Source organism: Astatotilapia calliptera, chromosome 15, assembly GCF_964374335.1.
Source record: "Astatotilapia calliptera chromosome 15, fAstCal68.1, whole genome shotgun sequence".
In the NCBI taxonomy this organism is placed as follows: domain Eukaryota; kingdom Metazoa; phylum Chordata; class Actinopteri; order Cichliformes; family Cichlidae; genus Astatotilapia; species Astatotilapia calliptera.
Window position 1 is genome coordinate 19,991,344 of NC_137436.1, and position 20,162 is coordinate 20,011,505.

At 37.8% G+C, this 20,162-nt stretch overlaps 1 protein-coding gene across 2 annotated transcripts in view; it reads left to right on the forward strand.

Annotated features, from left to right (window-relative positions):
• The window catches only part of tbc1d32 (TBC1 domain family, member 32), a 188,946-nt gene that overhangs the window by 47,120 nt on the left and 121,664 nt on the right, over nucleotides 1-20,162 (forward strand). For both annotated transcript variants that reach the window (XM_026194049.2, XM_026194048.2), the window contains exons 28-29: nucleotides 4,921-5,004; nucleotides 15,628-15,697. In XM_026194049.2, the coding sequence (XP_026049834.2) occupies nucleotides 4,921-5,004; nucleotides 15,628-15,697 (154 nt within the window). The remainder of the gene's footprint in view (nucleotides 1-4,920; nucleotides 5,005-15,627; nucleotides 15,698-20,162) is intronic.

The window sequence follows — 20,162 nt, forward strand, 5'->3', positions numbered from 1 at the left end:
ATCCTCATCATTGAAAGAGTGTCCACTGGCCTGTAGGTGTAAATAGACCGCAGAGTCCTGGCGAGACGAGGTAGCTCTTCTGTGTTGTGCCGTCCGCTCCGCCAGAGGTTGTTTGGTTTCCCCGATGTATAAATCCTGGCAATCCTCCTGGCACTTAACAGCGTGCACTATGTTACTCTGTTTGTGTCGGGGGACCCAATCCTTGGGGTGGACCAATTTTTGGCGCAGTGTGTTTTGGGGTTTAAAAGCCACAGAGACCTGGTGTTTAGAAAAAATGCGTCTCAACTGTTCCGATACTCCTGACCAGAGATGGGGAGTAACGCGTTACTTGTAACGCGTTACTGTAATCTGATTACTTTTTTCAAGTAACGAGTAAAGTAAGGGATTACTATTGCAAAATTGGTAATTAGATTACCGTTACTTTCCCGTAGGAATTCTGCGTTACTGCGTTACTAAAACCGTGATTTTTTTGCGAGAATGTCTCATGACAGTGACAGTGATCATATATCGAGTGCGGAGAGAGTATGAGCATGCAGCGTTTAAAGCGTGGAAGTACTGACCTTACTTTGAGTTTGATTCCATAAAAAGTGACAAAAACATTAGCGTCCGTTGTGCGTGGGAAGAAAACTTTTTACAGCGAAAAAAACCCCTAAACTTCCAAGCAAGCACTGAGTGCGCCATGACGTAATGGGAAATTCTGAGTCTTTGACTTTATTTATTTTCTGCTGTGTTTTACTTGCATCTATTTGAAAGAGTGAGTGTAAACACAAAAAATATTTTATTTTATGTGCTGGAATGTGTAGAAAATAGGTTTAAATGTTAAACTAATTTATTCAAGTCAGAGAATGTTGCATATAATTAAATTTTTGCTTGATGCATAAAGTTAAAAGATTAAAACTGATAAAGCAAGTTAAGTTAAAAAAAAGAGACTTTTCCATTTGATTACATTTTGTATGATGGATTATGTAGAAAAAGTAGAATTGGGCTGAAAGATCTATCGCTTTATCACCTCTTCAGGTTGTAAATCGTGTTTTTAAAAAGTAACTAAGTAACTATTACTTTTGAAAATAAGTAATCAGTAAAGTAACGGGATTACTTTTTTGGGGAAGTAATCAGTAATTAGTTACTGATTACTTTTTTCAAGTAACTTGACCAACACTGCTCCTGACACGTACGAGATCACTACAGGGATCACTACAAAATGCTCAGAAAAAAGAAAAAAGAGTGAGAGGGACATCTAAGAACCTACAGGCCTCATTTACTGTAGCAGGATCATGAATATTAAAGTTCGTGACAGTACAACTGGAAAAAGAACAAGTATGGCTTATTTAGAACGGTTGCCTCTTCCCTCTAAAAAGACCTTGACAGTACGACTTAGTGTTGCGAGTTATATTTGAGCAAACCACAAGGCTTCTGTAACAATGTCCTTTGGACAGTTAACACCAGAGTAGAGATGTTTTGTTGCATATCAGCACAAACTTATCATACCACCTGGTGGTGGAGGGGCAATGATTTAGGCTTATTTTGCTGCCACACGACTTGGGAAACTTGCAGTCATTGAAACGACCATAAACTCAGTGTATCAGAGTATTCTGGAGTCAAATCTTAGGCGCTTTCTTCAACAGCTGAAACTGAGTCATGCAATTGGATAATCATCCCAAGCACAGCAGCAAATCTACAACAGAGTGGCCAAAAAAGAAAAGAAGCAAGGTGTTGCACAGGCCAAGTCAAAGTCCAGATCTTAACCTTATGGAAATGCTGTGGATTGATCTCTGCACATTAAAGAATGCCTGTAAACCTCAATGAAGTGGAGCAAAGCTGTAAGAAACACTGGCTCAAAGTTCCTGCACAATAATGTCCATGTGACTGATAAAGTCACACAGAAAACAATTATTTCATGTTATTGCTGCTAAAGGTGTTTTTACAAGCTGGTGAATCATGGGGTGGACTTAGTTTTTCACAGGACTGCAGTCCTATGAAAATATGACTACATAAACATTGATGATCCAGATTCAGGAGGGAGACCACCTCTGTGTGTTGGATGCACAAGGTCAAATAAATAATCTTTCTTATTGACTTGATGGGTGTAATATATGCTAAATATATTAATAGTGAAAAGAACAAAAAATCCAGATGACACAATCTGAAGGTTTTCAGGTTGTTTTTTTTTTTTTAATTTAGCCTCCTTTTCTCCTGATTGCTTTTATTGAAATTCAGGTGCACTTCACACTTTTCCTCACCAAGATTACATAAACCTGATGTCCATGAACCTTTTAAGACTCATCATCAATGTCGTTGACAGCCACTGTGAAATTGCACCTATGCCTACTTTTCCTATGTAGGAGCAAATAGCTGTGATTCAACGAAGACAAAAATATATTCAAATGAAGGAGGGCTGACAATCTTGTCATTAATGCATGTACTGCACAGTGATTGCCTCCTTTCATCAGTACACTGTTGAAGCCTGTAAAAGCAACTACTCCACAGCTCATTTGAGGCTTTTCACTGGAAGACCACGATCAAGATTTATTATCATTTAGGCTTGTCTTTGCTGTCGAAGTGCTATTTCATGTGTCACATCATTAACCACGTACAACCTGGTATTTCACTTCTCGAGAAACATTCAGTGAAGGAAATGTTTTATCTTTTATGAACTGACTACTAAAGGAAACTGATTTCCTGGGAAGTTTATTCAACAATTACTTGCGTCTATTTCTGAATATGAAGACACTGTGATTATCACTTGTCTTTGACAAGCTTCTATTCAGCTGGATGATGATATTGATTATGCTATCTCTTGGTTGAAACACTTACAATTAGAACTGTTTCACGTTCAATACCTTACTATCTTGTCAGCTTATCAATTCCCTAATTGGTTTTCCTCAGCAGCATATCAATGAAATGCATTCACTCGTGCTCAGAGTTACTGAGCTGTGGAGTGAATAGGTTTGATCAGCCCTTTTAGTCTTCTCTGAATTGGCAGCTTGTGAAATGATTGGAAGGCTGTGCCACTGTGTTTACAAAACACCTTACACTTAGTTCACATATTTAGTAGTATAACAAAAACATGCTTCAAAAAAGGTAAAAAAAAGTATTTTATACCAGGACACAAACAGGAAAAGAATGGACAGTAGGTGGAAAAATGTTAATCAAAGGTAGCTAGTGTGAAATATGAGCCATCCAATCAAACAAACTTCACACAGCAGCAGACAACAGCCCAAGGGACTAGAATCCATCCAGGAATTTCAAGGAAGCTATAATACCTACTTTCCCAAATCCATTGAATCCAGAAACAAAAATAGTGGCAGCTGCTAGTGCTACCCCTCAGCTGCTATTAGATACATGTATACATGTCGACTTGTTTTCAAGTCATCTTATTCACAGAATTTTTTTAGAACACTTGACCTCTGACCTTGAGGTTTTGAGATTTCAACTCCTCCTTTTAAGTAATTGAACCTATGGTATCAATATGGAAAATCCTACATCGCCTCATTGTCGAGTTATCACATTCATTAGATTTTCAGAAAACTTGAACTCTGACCTTGTGGTCAAAGAGACTGGAGTTTGAACTCGTCCAAGACTTTAAGTAGATGTACCCATGGTATGAATGTAAAAATTCTAGGTGACTGTGTTCTCAAGTTATCACATTCACAAGATTTTCAGAAAACTTGACCTCTGACCTTGACCTTGAGGTTGAGATCACTGAGATTTGAATTTTATCATTATTGTTAACATAAAAAGTTTGTGAACGTTCTCATATTCATAAACTTGCTTGTCCACACCGCCCACCTGCCCAACTGCCTTTTATGGCTGAGGTGTAAAAACTCTATTTGATTCGAATTCGGTCAACATCCTCTACAAGGTTATGGTCCTGTGCACCTCTGGATGACTTCCAATGCTTTAGCCCAATCTTTGACTGCTTGCATTTCTGCACATGCACGTTCACCTCGGATGGCAAACCTACGCAGAGCATCAGCTTTCAAACTGACTTGACTTCATGGCAAGGGTCATGACTGGTGGTGAGTTTTGGATCGAACAGGAGTTTACAATGTCAAAGTTGGCACATCAGATCAGCAATGTGGTGCATACTAATCTTTGACTTTCACAAGGTTGTGCACCATGCATTTGTCCCTCTGGGTCAGCCTGTAAATGCAGACTTCTACTGTAACATCCTGAGGCATCTGAGGCTGAGCATTTGGCAGAAAACGCCTGAACTGTGATGTGTGCTGTGGTGTGCCAGCACAAAGCGCATTGAAAAGACAGGAGTTCTTTGGCCACAAAACAGACTAAAACAAACCAGTCTATTCATTTGGCCTACTATGAGTTAAAACAATAGGTTAAACGCTTTGGCCTGTAGAAGGTTGGTTTTGTATCGTCTTTATTTACTGTTTCTTCCTACCTCACCACGCTCTTCCTCTCTTATTTCCACAATTAGATCTTCAGTGACTGTGGGTGGTTCTTTGCGCAGACGTGTTAAGTGACACTAAAAGCCATGCTGACACAGTTTACTGAGTGACAGTCGGGGCCAGTGAATCCACAGTTGATACAAGATGTACATTTTTTGTGTTGTATTACAGTGCATGTAATTTTTTCGCTGAGCTATAATTTACTTTGTCAGAGACATCCTTATCCTAGAAGTGAAGCAGGTTTGTTTTTAAACTTCTATTATATATTATCTTTTATTAGTATTTATAATGCTAATGACTTTATGCCAGCTGAGCACACTGTACGTCTTACATGGAAAGTATCTGTCCAATCCACTTACAGCTGCTTAATAGCGTAGAAAACAGGATGGAACCAACAATCTAAAAATAGTTGAAAGCTGACATTCGACTGTTTAAATTGGATTTCCTTTGAACGCAATAGTTAATGCAGACCTGCTATCTTATGATTTTTTATGTGCCTGATTTTTCTCCTCAGTGCTGGCTGACCTTCTGGAGAAAGTTGTAGCCCATCTATCCAATTCTGCTTCAGAGTGCTTCTTCTCTCCAGCTCCGTACAAAGGTCAGTAAGAAGAGCAATACCCCCCCCCCCCCCCAACCCTCCATTCTTACAGTTTAGTCAAGGAAAATAACTAAAGGGCACTTTGTGGATCAGTGAAGACAGACATACCGAACCTCTGTGCTCTGCTCTGTTTACTTTATTTCTGGGTTATGAAAATTATGTAAAGGTAAATGTTGGTTACACTCCAAAGCATATACAGTACACACTGTGTATAAGTGTTTTAACACCTAATTAACACCTTTAGTGCAGTGTATTTCATGTAAGTTTGAACTTGACACTTTGTTTTCTGTTGTGGGTTGTTATTGCCTTCTACTCCAGTCGCTTCTGAAAGGGCCTGTTGGCTCAGTCAGCTGAACTGAAGCCTGCTTGTGCTTCAATGTGGAGATCTGGTTTGTTAATAGTCTTGGTGAACTGAACCCTGGCGATTAAACTAGCCCTGAGGATAGGAACCAAAGCTGGTGATAACAACTGTGTATAGACGGTATAAAAGCACCATCTTGGTCTTTTGTGACCAGACATGGCAAAAAAGACGTCCCTTTTTTGTCATGACTGGTTACAAAAGACCAAGATCTGATTGTTCAACTAAAGAAAACACACACGCATTGGCTATTAAGTTTTAAATGATGATGAGATTGTATGTCTACTCTGGGAGTCATAAACATCATTAGACCAGTGCACATATTGTCTCTAAAACACTTGGGTGGAGAGATGAGGAAACCTATCAGTGCTCTGTCTTGGTTGTTGAGTTAAATAATGTGGAAATAAAATTTATCCAGCAGTAAACCTGAGTTTGCGGTGAGGGAAGCATCTTGTACAGTACAGCACTTTCCAGCAGGAACTTCGATAGAATGTAAAATAAGACATTTTGTGTATTTTAAAAAGACATTCAGTGTGTTTTTGTTGTTGCCGCACTAATCAACCACTTACTACTAACTGCAATGGTAGTTTATTGGATTGGAAAGTGTGGCGATGCTCGCCACCTGGTCACCCTTCTTGCTTGTTGGTGTGGGCAGGTCTCATTTGTAGGTGCTGGAGAGCTGCTGTGGCTCATTTCCATCAGTGGCACTGGCAATACCTGGGCTCATCAGTGCACTATAAAGGCCCTCAGAACCCAACTGTGTAGTGGCTCTCCTCCCTGAGAAACATTCTGGATTATAGTTTGGGTTTTTGCACTAAACAGCATTGTGTACACAGTCTCTTCAAGCATGCACTCACTTAAGCCATAGCCATTGACTGTACACATGGTTAGTTTAGGTTTTTCTCTTGTTTCTTTAATTTAAAATAAATAGTCTTTTTAATTGGCATTTGTGTGTGCATCTCCTGTTTTGTCATGGTTGTATGTCCCGGTTCGTGACAGGCTGCATGAGCTCATCTGGTGGGAGTGTAGTACTGTAGTATGTCAGGCATAAAAACGTGGTTTTCATGATAGGAGGAGTGTAGAGTAAGTGTAAATAAAACAGTTTAGAGATGGAATAGACTAAATATTATATTTTAAGAAACTCCAAATTTTCCACTTGTCACAGGGTCTGAGTTGGAAGATTTTGGTAAAGCTTTGTCCCTGAGGTAGTTGAAAAACCCCAGTTGGCTAAAGCGTTGGGGTTTTTTGTTAACAGACATGCTTATGCCTATTTAGTTGGTGTTATTTTTTCATCTAAATTTGTTAGTGCAATTAGCACTTTCAGTACTAATCCATAGCAATGTGTTGTATTTTTCACATTGTCTGTGTGTAAAATACACATGTAAGCATGGATTACACAAAGGATCCTGCACCCCAAGCTGGAAGGCAGGATAAAAATAGAGATCCCTGGAAACAATTCTTTCTGCCCTTAAGAGCAGCTTTTTCCACCACATGCTAAAATGTGTTATGTGTCTCAGATCGAATGAGTGAATGATCTTAGCAGGTTGGAGTATTTAGTAGCCAGTAGGCTAAACAAGCTGACTGATAGCAGTCAAAAAGGCATAATGCTAATAACTAAATGCCGCAACATCTTTCTACCTAGAAAGTCCCTAAAGGTAATGTGCAATAAGTGTCCAATTAGCATATTTATTTGTTCCAGTTTACATGTTTTTTATAAAATCAAATTAAGTCAAATCATAGGTCATTCATGACCTTCACCTCAAAGACGCATTGCAAAGTTGTACTAAGTTTAACATCATATTTACCATACTAATTGGTGGAAGGATATCAGTTTGAATTTCATCAGTGACTGTATGGCTCTGCTGAAATAATGCAATCATCTGGCACTTAGTAAACATTGGTATAATTATAATAGTGTGTCATTTGTTCAAGCACTCGAAACAAGTGCAGAGAAAGACTCAGAAAGACTCCAAGACTCAGCAATTTAAAATTAAACAGAGGTCCAGTTCTATAGAAATTAGGGTGTGGGGAAAAAGCATGAATGGCTCACACACTCAATATAAATTAAAAACAAGCAGCTGTTCATTACGGAAGCAGATTTACCACATTTCTGATTTGCATTGTTCAGCATTGTTGTTTATGTGTTTTGTTTTTTTTAAACTCACTCGGCCATTGTTTTGCACGGGTTAGAGGTTTTAATTAAGATGCAATTAGTTCAGACAGGCCACTAAGTCAGTGATTCCCAGCAGATCAGCTGATGGTTTTGCTGATACCCTTTGTTGAATATTCGGCCAAGTCTCATATAGGGTGCACTATTTAAGCTGCTTAATCAACCCACAGTTGTTGTGCATCTACAAGCCAGTCTGAAGTGCACCTCCATGTATGCTCCTCCTTTTTATTCTCTGCATGACCCTGTCATTGCTACTGTCTGTGCTGGCTCTCGCTGCTGCTCCCCTGCCGTATTCCTTGCCTGTACATGAATAGAAGGGTGGGGAGGTACAATATCAATTGTTGTGGAGACATTTTGGCCGATTCTTCTTTACGACATTGCTTTAGGTTGATTGAGGTTAACAGCTACATGTTTTTATGCAGAACTAACAAAGCATTTCAGTGGGTTTGGGGTCTGGACGTTGACTGGTCTATTGCATAACCTTAATTCTTTTCTTTTTCAGTCATTGTAGATTTACTGTTGCTGTGCTTGGATCATTGTTGCTGTTGCACAACAAAATTTCAGACATCTGATGGATAAATGGGCTTTTCCACCACCATGCTTGAGAGCATGTCTTTTTTTGACCTTTGAATTTTTTTTTTTAACATTTAACATGCTAACTGAGGCCTTTAGAGTCTCTTGGATTTTGTTTTTGGTATCCACTCCCAAGAAAATCATAGCACTGTGTTAACACAGCTGAACGCTCTAGACCAACAAACTGCCAAAACGTTTGCTTTACAGAGGTGTTCACACTTAATCAGGTGCATTTGATTAGCAGCAACTGGCTGCTGCTTGCACTCCTAATTCCAATGAAAGCAGTAACAATGAACAGGAGTTCATCGAGTTCTTTGAAAACTTTCTTTTTCTGTAGGTTGAACTTAGTGGTTTAAAAAAAAGAAAGTGAATCGCAGTCTCTTGTCCTGGAAATCATCTTGGACATTTCATGGACAATATAGTCTGGCAAATGCTTTGTGGTATCAAAATGCTATTTGTTGTGAATGCAGGTGTGTGTGCTCCTTGTTGTTCCTTTCTGATGCCACATGAACTACAGAATAGGGGAGTGCAGGTGGGGAGAGCTGTGTCTGTAAAGATCAAATGGTAAAACTTTTTTCTTCAATAATCTGCTCAGTCAAACGAGGCTTGTATTTCTCTGTGGGAGACTTCTGTCCATAGGTCTCGCAATAATAACACAAACACACAGGCCTGCCACCCATTATTGTGTTACTCAAACACATTTGACTTTCTTCTGCAGCCAAATTGATTTTTATGCGTATGCTTTGTTTATGGCAATAGCCAGTTTCCCATATGATGACAGCATGCACTATAACCTCTGTAATACATTTATTATATTATGTGCAGGCAACTGTTAATACGCATTGTAATTTTTTTTTATTGCTAAAGCTGAAAAATATTATCAGAGGCAGGTCAGAATATTATGGATGCTTTATTTTTGGCAGGTTTAACAAAAGCGTACAGTTTGGCTTTCCATACTGAATGCATACTCCATTAATCATAGTTGTATTTTAACCACAGTCATTGTTTAACAGTAAATTTAATTTCCCTCTACTTAGCTAAATGTGGCTCAATTATATCCAGCAAGGGCACTTAAAAGAAGTGGGTGTGAAATACTGAAATAACATTAACAGTGCATTAGCTATTAATCTGCACTCCAGAAAATTTCAGACAAGTGCTGATTATTTTTACAGTAAAGAGATTTTCTGAATCGTTGTTTGAAATTTTCTGTGGCCCAGAACACCTGTAAAAACACAAGATTTCATTGTAGAACAACATTTTGAACTTTGTAATATTCTGATGTCTGACACTGACATGTTTATTATGGTTTCGTTTTTTATTTGTTTTTCTAAGGACATAATATCAATAATCTTTCTTTCATACACATTTTCTAGAAGTAATTTTCCCACCTCTTTGTCAATACACAAACAATGCACAATTTGTCTGTTCATAATTACCAGAAGATATGACGACATAAGAGCTTTTTGGAGCATTTGGATACACCCACAACCCAGGTGTTGCCAAAAGTATCCTTTGAATTTTAGTCTTGAATGGCTAAATCTAAATTACTGGGAGGTGATCAGATATAAAGCACACTGCTGCTAAAATGTGAATGAAAACCATTTCACTGTGGTCTTCTCTAATGATTACTCAACATATAAAACCAAGATCATGTTGCTTATTTCAAGTGCTTTTCAAGGGACATTAAAAAAAAAGATATAAGGACACACAGGTGGTATAAAACAATGCAGGATTTAAAATAGAAGATAAACAGAAGATATATAAAATAAAATTGATTATATGGAAGAATATAAAGGTACAAGACACTGCACTATTTGAGTAAATAGCTTCATATTTTACCCGGTGACAGTAAGGTTTTAAGCTGCAGTTTAGAAGAAATGACTTGGTAGAAGCTTGAGGTTTTCCAGGAGTGAGAATCATGTGAAAAAGAAAGTTTTCATAGGACTCTATGCTCTATACCAGTAGTTCTCAAACTTCTCACAATGAGTACCACCTCATAAAACATGTGGCTCTTGAAGTACCACCCTTATGACCGACATTAAGTTACAGTAGTATAGGCTTATTTAACACCATATACAGTTTACACTAGACAATTTTATTTCTTATATGAATGTTATTTATTGTAACTGTCATAAACAGGATGTGACAAGTGACAATAATAACAACTGTACTGCATTAAAACATTCACAGCAGGTGGGATATCCAGTCTCTAAGTAATGACGTATGAACCCTGTTTCCGGGCCCAAACTAATAGTTTATTAAGGTTGTTGTGTTTTTCCCATATGGAAAAGAAATAGTAAAAACTTATATGTGATTACTCATGAAAGTGGCCACTTTCATGAGTAATCACATATAAGTTTTTACTATTTCATATAAGGCTTACATGATTTACTCATGTAAGTGGCCACTTTCTCATTACTTTCATATATTCTTTTAGTAAGTATCCAAAACATACAAGTTTCATTATATAATTTTTCAAGGGATCTTATATCTGTTTTCACACTTATATGCTTTTCATACAAGTTTCACACAAGACAGATACAAACTTTATAAGATTTATATAGATCTTTTCCATATGGGTTAACATGTTTTAATGCTTTGTATCTTGTTCTGTTTAATCTGTACAAGCTCCTAAAAAAGGCAGTGATCACTGTCGGCCTCTCTCGGTTTTTATTACCACTGTTAAAGCTCAGTTTTTAAAACCTTACGATGTAGCTACAGCCCAGCCCATGCAGCAGTAAATTAATGACTAACCTCGTATTGTGGATGGATTATCTCAGTTGTTCTCCTGACTGAAGTTTGGTCCGTCTGCAGGATCCTGCCATGCATTTGTCTCTAACCATTGAGTGGAAAAAAGTTGGCGTTCATCTTCCAGCTTCAGCGTGTTTATATTATGCTAACTATAGCTGTGTAGCTAGCCAATGCATAGCACATCATTATATACGAGCTAGCCCAACTTCAGTAACCCTGTAAACGTCACTACTGTTTAGTTTTCTGTCTTCAAGTGATAGCAGAGCTAAACGTTTACATTTTTCCCGCGTACCAGTAGAGGGAGCCCATGTACCACCAGTGGTACGCGTACCACAGTTTGAGAATGACTGCTCTATACTCTATGAAGTAAAACCCATGATTCCCTATGATTTAGTAGCTTGTATGATCTTTGAAATACTTATTTTCTGTATGACTTCATCAGTCTCTCACATGGTTATGGAGAATTTTTAACTCATTCTTCTTTACAATGTTGCTTCTGTTCATTGAGGTTTGCAAGCATTCATTCATGCACAGTTCTCTTAAGGTCATACATGCACTTGCTTTTTGCACAGGGTATGAATGTTTCCAAGCACGTTAACAAACACGTGCCATTTTTTTCCTAAACTGTCCTGCCATGTTCTTTTTAGAGAACAAGTCGGAGCTTTTTTTCTCAGAGCATAGTTTGGCCTTGGGTGAAAATTCTGGGACATCCACTTTTGGCATTGCATCACCTGAATGATCAGCAACCTGTTAAAACTTTGCTTTTACAGAGGTGCTCACACTTGCTGATGATCAGTGAATCAATTACATTTAATCAGCAGCACCTGGCTGCCGCTTACCCTCTAAATTCCTGTTGAAGCAGTAAGGGTGTATGTACCTAATTAAAATAATTTAGAGTGTGGTTAAACCTACAGTATAGATTTGGACGGTTTGACTTGTACAGTTTGGAATTTAACTGTAATTGCCATAAGAATGAACATTCTTCATGCGCGTGGTGTGTCATGCAATAAAAAGTTTTGAAACCGTGTTCAAATTTGACAGACTTTATAAGTAACATCATCCCGAATATGTCTGAGCTTCTAAAGAAAAGCTGTCAAGATAATTCATGAGAGTAAAAGCATTCACTTGGATCTATGAATTAGTAGACAGTCATTTGTGGCAGGGAGACAGCTAATAAAAGGCAGCATCTGTCTGTAGTGCTGTGTCTGTCAGCAAAAAGGCCTCACTTCTCTGGGGACTGATGAAGAACCTTAATTCTGGGTTTTTGTTTTGATGATTTATTTATCTAAATTCACAAACACACATCAGAGTTGTTTGCACTTCCGCTTTCTTTCTTTCATATTGCTTCACATTTTTGTAATACTTCATTTTTAGGATCAGTCACAATCTTATTTGCATAATTTCTTTAACGCAGAGCTGTTGTGGAAAATAGTCCACCCACATTTTACATGTCAGATTGTTGATGCTAATATTTTTAAGTCCTTTTCTTTTGGAGAGATTGCAGGCTTGAACTTTGTGATGTTTTTGACACACTTTGACCTGGAATTCACATCTGTCAGAGTTACATTATAAGAGAGAGGCATAGATTTCTGTTCAGGATTTTTATATAAAAATACATACTATGGGTGAATTCAGTAACGGCAACAGCTTCCAGGGTAAAAATAATCTTAAATCTGTATTTTTGGGCAAATATTTTCTCACTGGTGATACTGTAGATACAGTTTTTGTGTACCTATGACAAATTAAATTTCAGTTAATTTATGTAATGCTTCAAATTAATTGGACAGATAAGAGCCTGAAGATATTTTAAGATGGGTTCTGCATTGTAAGGCTTGGTTCTGTATAAACATTGACTAAATACAGCTTCTGCTTCAGTTACAACAGCCCATAAAGGAGACCAGATAGCAGTCAGGACTCTTGTTGAATTCTGCAATCTGCCGGTTACATTTGTGTGTAATTGTCTGCATGTGACATGGAAAAATGCCCAGTGGTGTTTAGCATTGACTAGTCAAAGCCACTCTGCCCAGCTTGACGCTCCCATTGTATGGAGAGAGCAGGCTCATTTGCCAAGTGTTAACTGCTTTCAGTTCACCGTTCAGAGTTGTATCTCATCACCTGCCATGGCCCTGACTCCTGAAGGCAGCTGTCCAGCAATCTCATTTATCTCAGCTTCCTGTTGAAATTGGGTTACTGCATCCCACGAGGAGCATCTTTTTATGTTCCAGAGATCTATGCTTGCTCAGATAAAATAATAATTTAAAAGGATTTTTTAATCCACATCCTCAAACTTTTTTAAGTCTCTGCTTTTAAGTATTGCATGAAAAACATCAAAATTGCATTCCCTTTCCCCCATTCTGAGATGCTGCAAGTTACTGTAAATGGAGGTTAGTTAGAAGAAATTGTTTTTATTATTGTTATTAATCACATGATGCATTTCCCTCTTCTGGCAGTGTTTTAGGTAGATGTCACGGCAGAAACATCCCAGCAAGTGCAGCAGGGTTTGAATGACCTGCTGCAGCACTTGTTGCGTGTAAGGTTCATATTAGAGTTATAAGGTGCTTAAAGGTGCTCTTTGTAGGCGGTCTGACATTTGCTGGCTGTCACAACCAATGTGCTGCTGCCATCCCCAGACTTGATGAGTGTTTGAGTGGTTGTCAGACAGTTAGTCATAGGAGATGTAGGCTCCCTGTACTTAGTTTCTAGCACTAAAATATAGGAGGTGCTTTTGAAACATGAGGTTCTTAAGGTCTTTTTCACGTGTGAACTTAGAGTTTCAGAAAATCAGGTTGTGAAATTTTCCATTTCTGTGTCCTCACATCTATCATGGCAAATAGCCTGCTTCAGACAGGTTCACACAAGTGCAAATACTGGTTTAGGTGAGCCCACTGCCTGGATGGAGTGGGCAGGAAGCAGCGCGCTTGCTGAATGTACACCGTTAGCTGTGTTGTTCTCACACTGGTGCAATCCGAAATCTCGCGGACATGTCAGGTTAAACGTTTGATACCGTTGTGTCTGACTTTTGCATTCTCTGTCTAATGATGTCTAGAAAAGTTAGAAAAGCAGAAAACTTAGATATTTGGAAATTTCTGAGCATGTTAGCGTGAGTTCAGTGATTCATTTTTTATTTTCTATTTTTATTATTTTTTAGTTCACGGTTAATCAAAATTTTCTTGCTTTTTTTAAATTGAGCTTTTTAATTCGGTCCTGCCTTTATTTTTACAGCTGAAGACATTCTTGGATATATTGTCGTAAATGATGTATGCTCATATCTCTAAATGGGTTTCATAACTACCTCTCACTCCGTTAAGTCCTGACACTTTCAGGCTTCTTTATTTTTAATATTACTTTTGTTTTAATTTCTCTGAAGCACAGGGGATTGCACAGAGTCTGGGAACTAAATCAACTCAGAGCTCCAGATTCATGATATTACTCTTCATAAGCTTCACAACTACACCTAAACGAAGTACAAATTGTCATAACTAATCTCAGAGATAAATCAGATGTGCCACCTTTCATAGTGTATCTTGTTAAATGATTGTGATTATAGTTATTAAAAACTGCAAAATACACTCTGGTGGCTTAATGCTGAGGAGAGAGAAATGGGCAGGGAGGGAATAAATACAACAAGAAGAGGATTCATCTCCATTAGACAGTAATTGCCATCAGCTAGAGGTTTTCACAGATTTTAATATATAGGGAGAGAAGAGTGAGAGAAATGACAGAACCAGCTATCCCGGCATAGATTCATGCCCTCTTCAAAAGCCATTTTTTCTCAATTAATCCAAGATTTGATGGCCTGTGATTTATCCACATTGGTCAGCTTTGATATTTGGATGGCAACAATGTTGAATTATAACTCTGATATGTAGATTACAGCTACTGTTATCATCATTTCCCGTGCATTTTTCTGCACCATTAGCCTGTAAATTGAATTGGAAGTTTTTCCTGCCACTGATGGTGTCTGGATAATACTCATCATATTAATTGTTCAAATGTTCTCATCATCCTCCCATAAACTGTCTGAAGCTGGGGATCCATTTGCACAGATGTAATAATATCGGTATTCCCCAAAGCCAGGAAGCAGTGGAAACATCTTCCAAAACAAAATGTTAGTCCTCCCACTGTTATTACTTCATTTATCGTTCTATCTGCGCAGTGACAACTGCAACTCCAAAGACGAATATATTTTTAATGATTTTGGAACAAATACTGGCACTAAGTAAGAGCCCATGAGAGCTGATTGCATGCGAGCTGTTTTTGTTTTCACGACTCTAAAACTGGCCCGTATTTTCAGTTGCTGTAGCCTCACCATGTGACTCACAGAGAAAGAAAAGGTCTTGAGATAAAGAGCATTCTCACTTCAGTTTTCACTTCTTTTTTTCAAAAACCCTGCCACAGCCCTAAACTCCTGAGTTATTGCTCTGCTGCTCTACACTTTCAAAATGCTGCTGTTAAATTACCCATGGCTGACTTTTACTGATATTAACCAAGTCACCTTGATGTCACAATAGCTCGCAAACATCACAATTAAAGCCAAACGACTGTTGTAAAACTGCCAGCTACAAAGTTACCCAGACACAACATTACATCTCTGGTGTCTTAAAAAGTAGCAATTCATGATATGCTGTCATGTTTTTCCATTTCCCATTGGAATAATATAAGCTGTTAGGAATGTATAGGTAGTTTTCCACCCAAACCTTCTTTTATATACCCTCTCATTGAAATGCATTGCTTCGTAACAACCACATCTTTTTTTCATCCTGTTTTATAGCAGAGGAGAAGACTGTGAAGAATGCCGTATTATCATCTGTGGAACAGCTGGGAATCAACACCTGTCTGAAGTATGTAAAGGGATTTTCTTTAGCTCATAAACCCTTATTTAATTAGGCTTCTTACAGCAGAAGGAGAGCCTGCTGCGTATAAACTATTTCAGTAAAGTCTTAGAATTACTCAACTGTGAGCTCCATGGAAGTAACTACCCCAAAGTATCTCTTAAAAAGAGTCTAAATCACTGCGATGGGACTAACGTGCATGTACCTTAATTTTGATTTTGTAGTGTCTACATTCACAATGAATGTGAGGAGAAAGTTACATTTCATATTGGATGGGGAAAGCATAGTTAAAGACTAGAAGCTGTGTCTCACTCAGTTTGAATCTTTTTGCAGTTACTTTTGCTTCAATTAGGCGCTGATGAATGTTGACATGGTCCTAATCAATTGTTTCAATAACCGCGTCTTCATCACTGGGCTCCACATGAAAACAAGCATCACCACTTTTAACGCAGTGGTGTGTTTTTCTGCTCAACACTGACATCTTTGACTTACAATGATAATAGCATGCTGATGTTCAGCAGGCATAAAGTTTACTGTGTTCAGCATCTCAGTTAAGCATGTAAGCATGCGGACGTTGGAGAAATAGCACTAAAGAGAAAGTAGAGCTGATGTTGAAGATGTAAGTTGGTTTGGTTTTAACAGAATAGCAAGGCTCAGTCATTAAAGTGGCCGTCGGAAAGTTAATTGCATAATCTTACCACCCTGAACCTCCTATGACCTGGCTTCAACAAATGTGGGCATCACATTTTGGGTTGTGCACAATACTAAACTCTTTAAGGGCCTGATATCTGTTACGAGGACATTATACTGCCATTGTTCTATCGAAATGTAAAACAAATGTCCTCAGATGTGGATTTCCAGCCATTGTAGAGCAAAATCAGGTAAAAAGATAATTCTTTGTTTTTACATTCATCAGGTCCCAATCAGTCCAAATAGCAAAGAGAAATTAAAAATTCATGCCATGAAAGAGTTCGGTTCATAGGAGGTTAAAAAAGAGCGATCCCACTCCCTCAAGTCTAAACATTTCCTACTGACAGTGCTTAAATTGAGTCTCCAATTGATTTGTGATATTTTTTTCAAGAAAACGATGTCTCACTTTTTTTTTCTTTTTTCAGTTTAATGTGGGTATAAGTTAATCACTCCTAACATGAGCCAAACTGGTAAAAATTTTCATGCCAAACCTTCAATTACTTTTTGAGTAATCCTGCTGACAAACAAACAGGCAAACAGAACCAATCTACATATAAGCCGCTTGGCAGTGAAAGTAATGGCTTTATCTGCCTTTAGTTTTCTTCGCTATGGGACTCCATCACTATGCAGTTCTGTTTGCCACTGCAAAGTCAAAGGAAAATAAAGTCTTAGAAGAGTGAGAGTATATTTTCTGTTACTTTCAAATTAAGTATGAACTGTTTCCATCTTTCATTTTTCAAAACATCAAACCAATCCTTTGCTCTACACCTGCTAAGGAATTTGTCTGCTTTTATATCTCCATTATAGACCAAATGAATACACTCATACATGTTTTCTTTTGCTTACCCCAACTCAAACCTCTGTAGCTACTCGTTTGTGAATAAGCAATATGCAAGTTTATAGCTCATCTGGTCAAAGGACTGATGAGCTTATGTTGATAATTCACAATAGTTGTTACTCCTACTAGAGTAATAGTCAGATCTTCACCCAAACTGTGCTCAAGGTCAAGGTAACATTTATCGCTTTGTTAATACCCTGTGAATTGTGATGGATTAGGAGCTGGATGAGCTAGTACATCACTGAAGGTCTGGTTTCTCTGTTTAAAACACAACAACTGTTTCACTCTACCTTTTCATTGTATGTGTCACTTTCTTATCTCTCTGTACACAAAGGTGTTGCTTATTCTTAGCACCTACTCTAAAAAAAATGAACAGTAATCTGGTCTTGCTGTCCCAAACGTAATATCACTTGGAAAAACCAAGAGAAAGATAAAAAGGTGGCTTTTGCCGCTTTAACCTATAGCATATTTAAGCCATCTAAAAAATGTAAAAGCTCACTTTCATTTTTCAACAAGCTTGTGAACTCAAAGCCGTAACATTAGAATTCACCTCGGCGTCCACTCGCAACATGAATTAAAGCTGCAAATGTGCACAAAAGTCAAAAAGGGAGAAGACTGAAAGTTTTTTTTGTTTCTCAGTTCAGCAGCTGGAGACACTTTTGTTAGCAGACATTAGGAAAATTGTCAGAGCTGACTGATGTGAGATATATAAGTTGAGTCAGTTTTTATTTTTTACAGCACATTAATACACCCTTAGCTGACCGAAGTGCAGTACATGCTATACTATAATTAACACTCACTAAATCAACAATAAATTTGCACTAAAATACAGAACAAAAACATAAAACATCCTCAAATTAAACAAGAATGAAAACACAACTGTGCTTGCACAATAAAAACTAGGAAATCATGCTCAACTGAAAGCTGGAGAAATTAAATAGGTTTATAATTGTGTTTTATAATGACTGAGTGACTGGGCAGGTTGCCCCTAAATATAGAGGCTAACATCGAAAAGGCAGTGTGGCCTCTGTTTTAGAGCCTGGATCAAGGAACATCCAAGATCAGTTGGTCTGTAGACTTCAGGGCTTTGGCACAAGTGCACTGCTATAAGACTTCAGCTAAGTAGAAAGGCACAAAATGGTTGTGAAAAGCTGATCCTGAAATGGACTGGAAGCCAATACAGGTGGAATGTGAGCGCACCTGTCAAAAAGCGAGCTGCTGTGATGACTGATTAGGGCCAACCTCCAAAGAATTTCAAAAGTCTAATTAAGAGGTAACAATGTTTCAAATTACTCTCTCAAAGTCATGTGGATGGAGATGGGCCCTAATTTTACTGAGGAGCTTTAAGTAAAAATAACCTTATCTTAACAACAGAGATAGGTGAGTTTAAAAATGCACTTTGTTGAAACAAACATGTTGCAGAATAGACAGGAATTTCATGATATTGCTGCCCTGTACTTGTGCAACTACTTGTTCTGTTCTTTATTTTTCCCACAATAGACCGTCTGACTTGTGTTACTGTTCTCACACTGCTTGTTTCTGCCTTTAACGACACCCCGCTGCTACATTACACAGTGAATATAACTCTTTCTGAGCACCTACTCCGAAGGGGGCTCTGCAGCTGAAAAGTTTCTGTGCCTGTCCAGGAGAACAGAGTGCCACATTTTTTATTCCGGTATCAACACAGAGTGCAAACATTACCCGCAGAGTGGTGGGTGTTATAGGATTAAAAGTTGTTGAACATGAAATTATAATTAATCTTTTACTTGCGACACTGGGCTTCTTGAATAAAGTTTTGAGGACTCCTCTGGGGTATTTACTTGACTTCAATGTTGCTTTATTTCTGAGTTTGATATAAAGTATCCCATTGGGCAATGTGACTTTCATGAGTGATTCTGGGAACTGAAAGAAAAATGGTCATGCTGAGAAATGATCATTTTTTTTTAAATTAATATTTTCACAGTTCATTTTATAGGTTTTCATTTCAGTAATTTAAAATGATGGGGAAATAAAAGAAGAGATATGAAACAGATGAAAAGTAATAAAGAAGTAAAGTAGTAAAAGCAGAGCTATTATTCCAACAGGATTTTATTCTTGAAATCTAGCAGCATAGCTTTGCATGTTTCACAGTTCCAGATAATTCTTGTTAAAATTTAACTCTGCATTCATTAAACCAGTTTTCTTCCAATTGGTTGCTTCTTACAAACAGAAGGTTTGAACAGCACACATGTGGCGGCTGTACCTCAGTACACTATATTAAGGATATCCCTTCTCACTGACATAATATAGAGCCAAGAATAGAAAAAAAATGAAACAAGGTGCGGTTGAAGCTTTAGCTCACAAGCATCATGTTACAGACCTCATTATTTGATGCTTTGGCCATGTTCACTATAAGAATTAACAATGCAGGAACCCCAGCGACACTTAAAAGTATTAAGAACTAGAAAGTGCATTTTCTGAAGAAACTGCAGTGTGAATGCTTGAATCTGAATGTATGCACTGAAATGAATTAATTGCTGAATTTTGAGTTAAAAATCTTGAATGAGATTAAAAAAAAACAAAAAAAAACGAATTTAACCTGAAAACAAAGGTGCTGAACTGCTAAAAGCTGAAAGTTACACAGAAGAAGGAAAAAAACTGAAAATGTTTTAAATGTAAATTAGAAAACCCTAAGAAATGAGAAAAGAACATTTAGAGTCAGAAAACATCTGAATGAATATTAAAAGGTCATATTCTTTGAATCACTGAATGACTCAAATGTGATCCCTCCACTTTGATCCACACAGTTTAAAAAGTTTAAATGCCTGAGCTTTGAAAGATACGGTGTTGGAAAGAGAACAATAATGGCGACAATTTGAGGGTAAAATGATGGCTGTAACACTGTGGACACAGCAGCAGTTGAAAGAGAAGTGTTTAAGATGAATCTTGGTACAGTGGCAGGCAGAG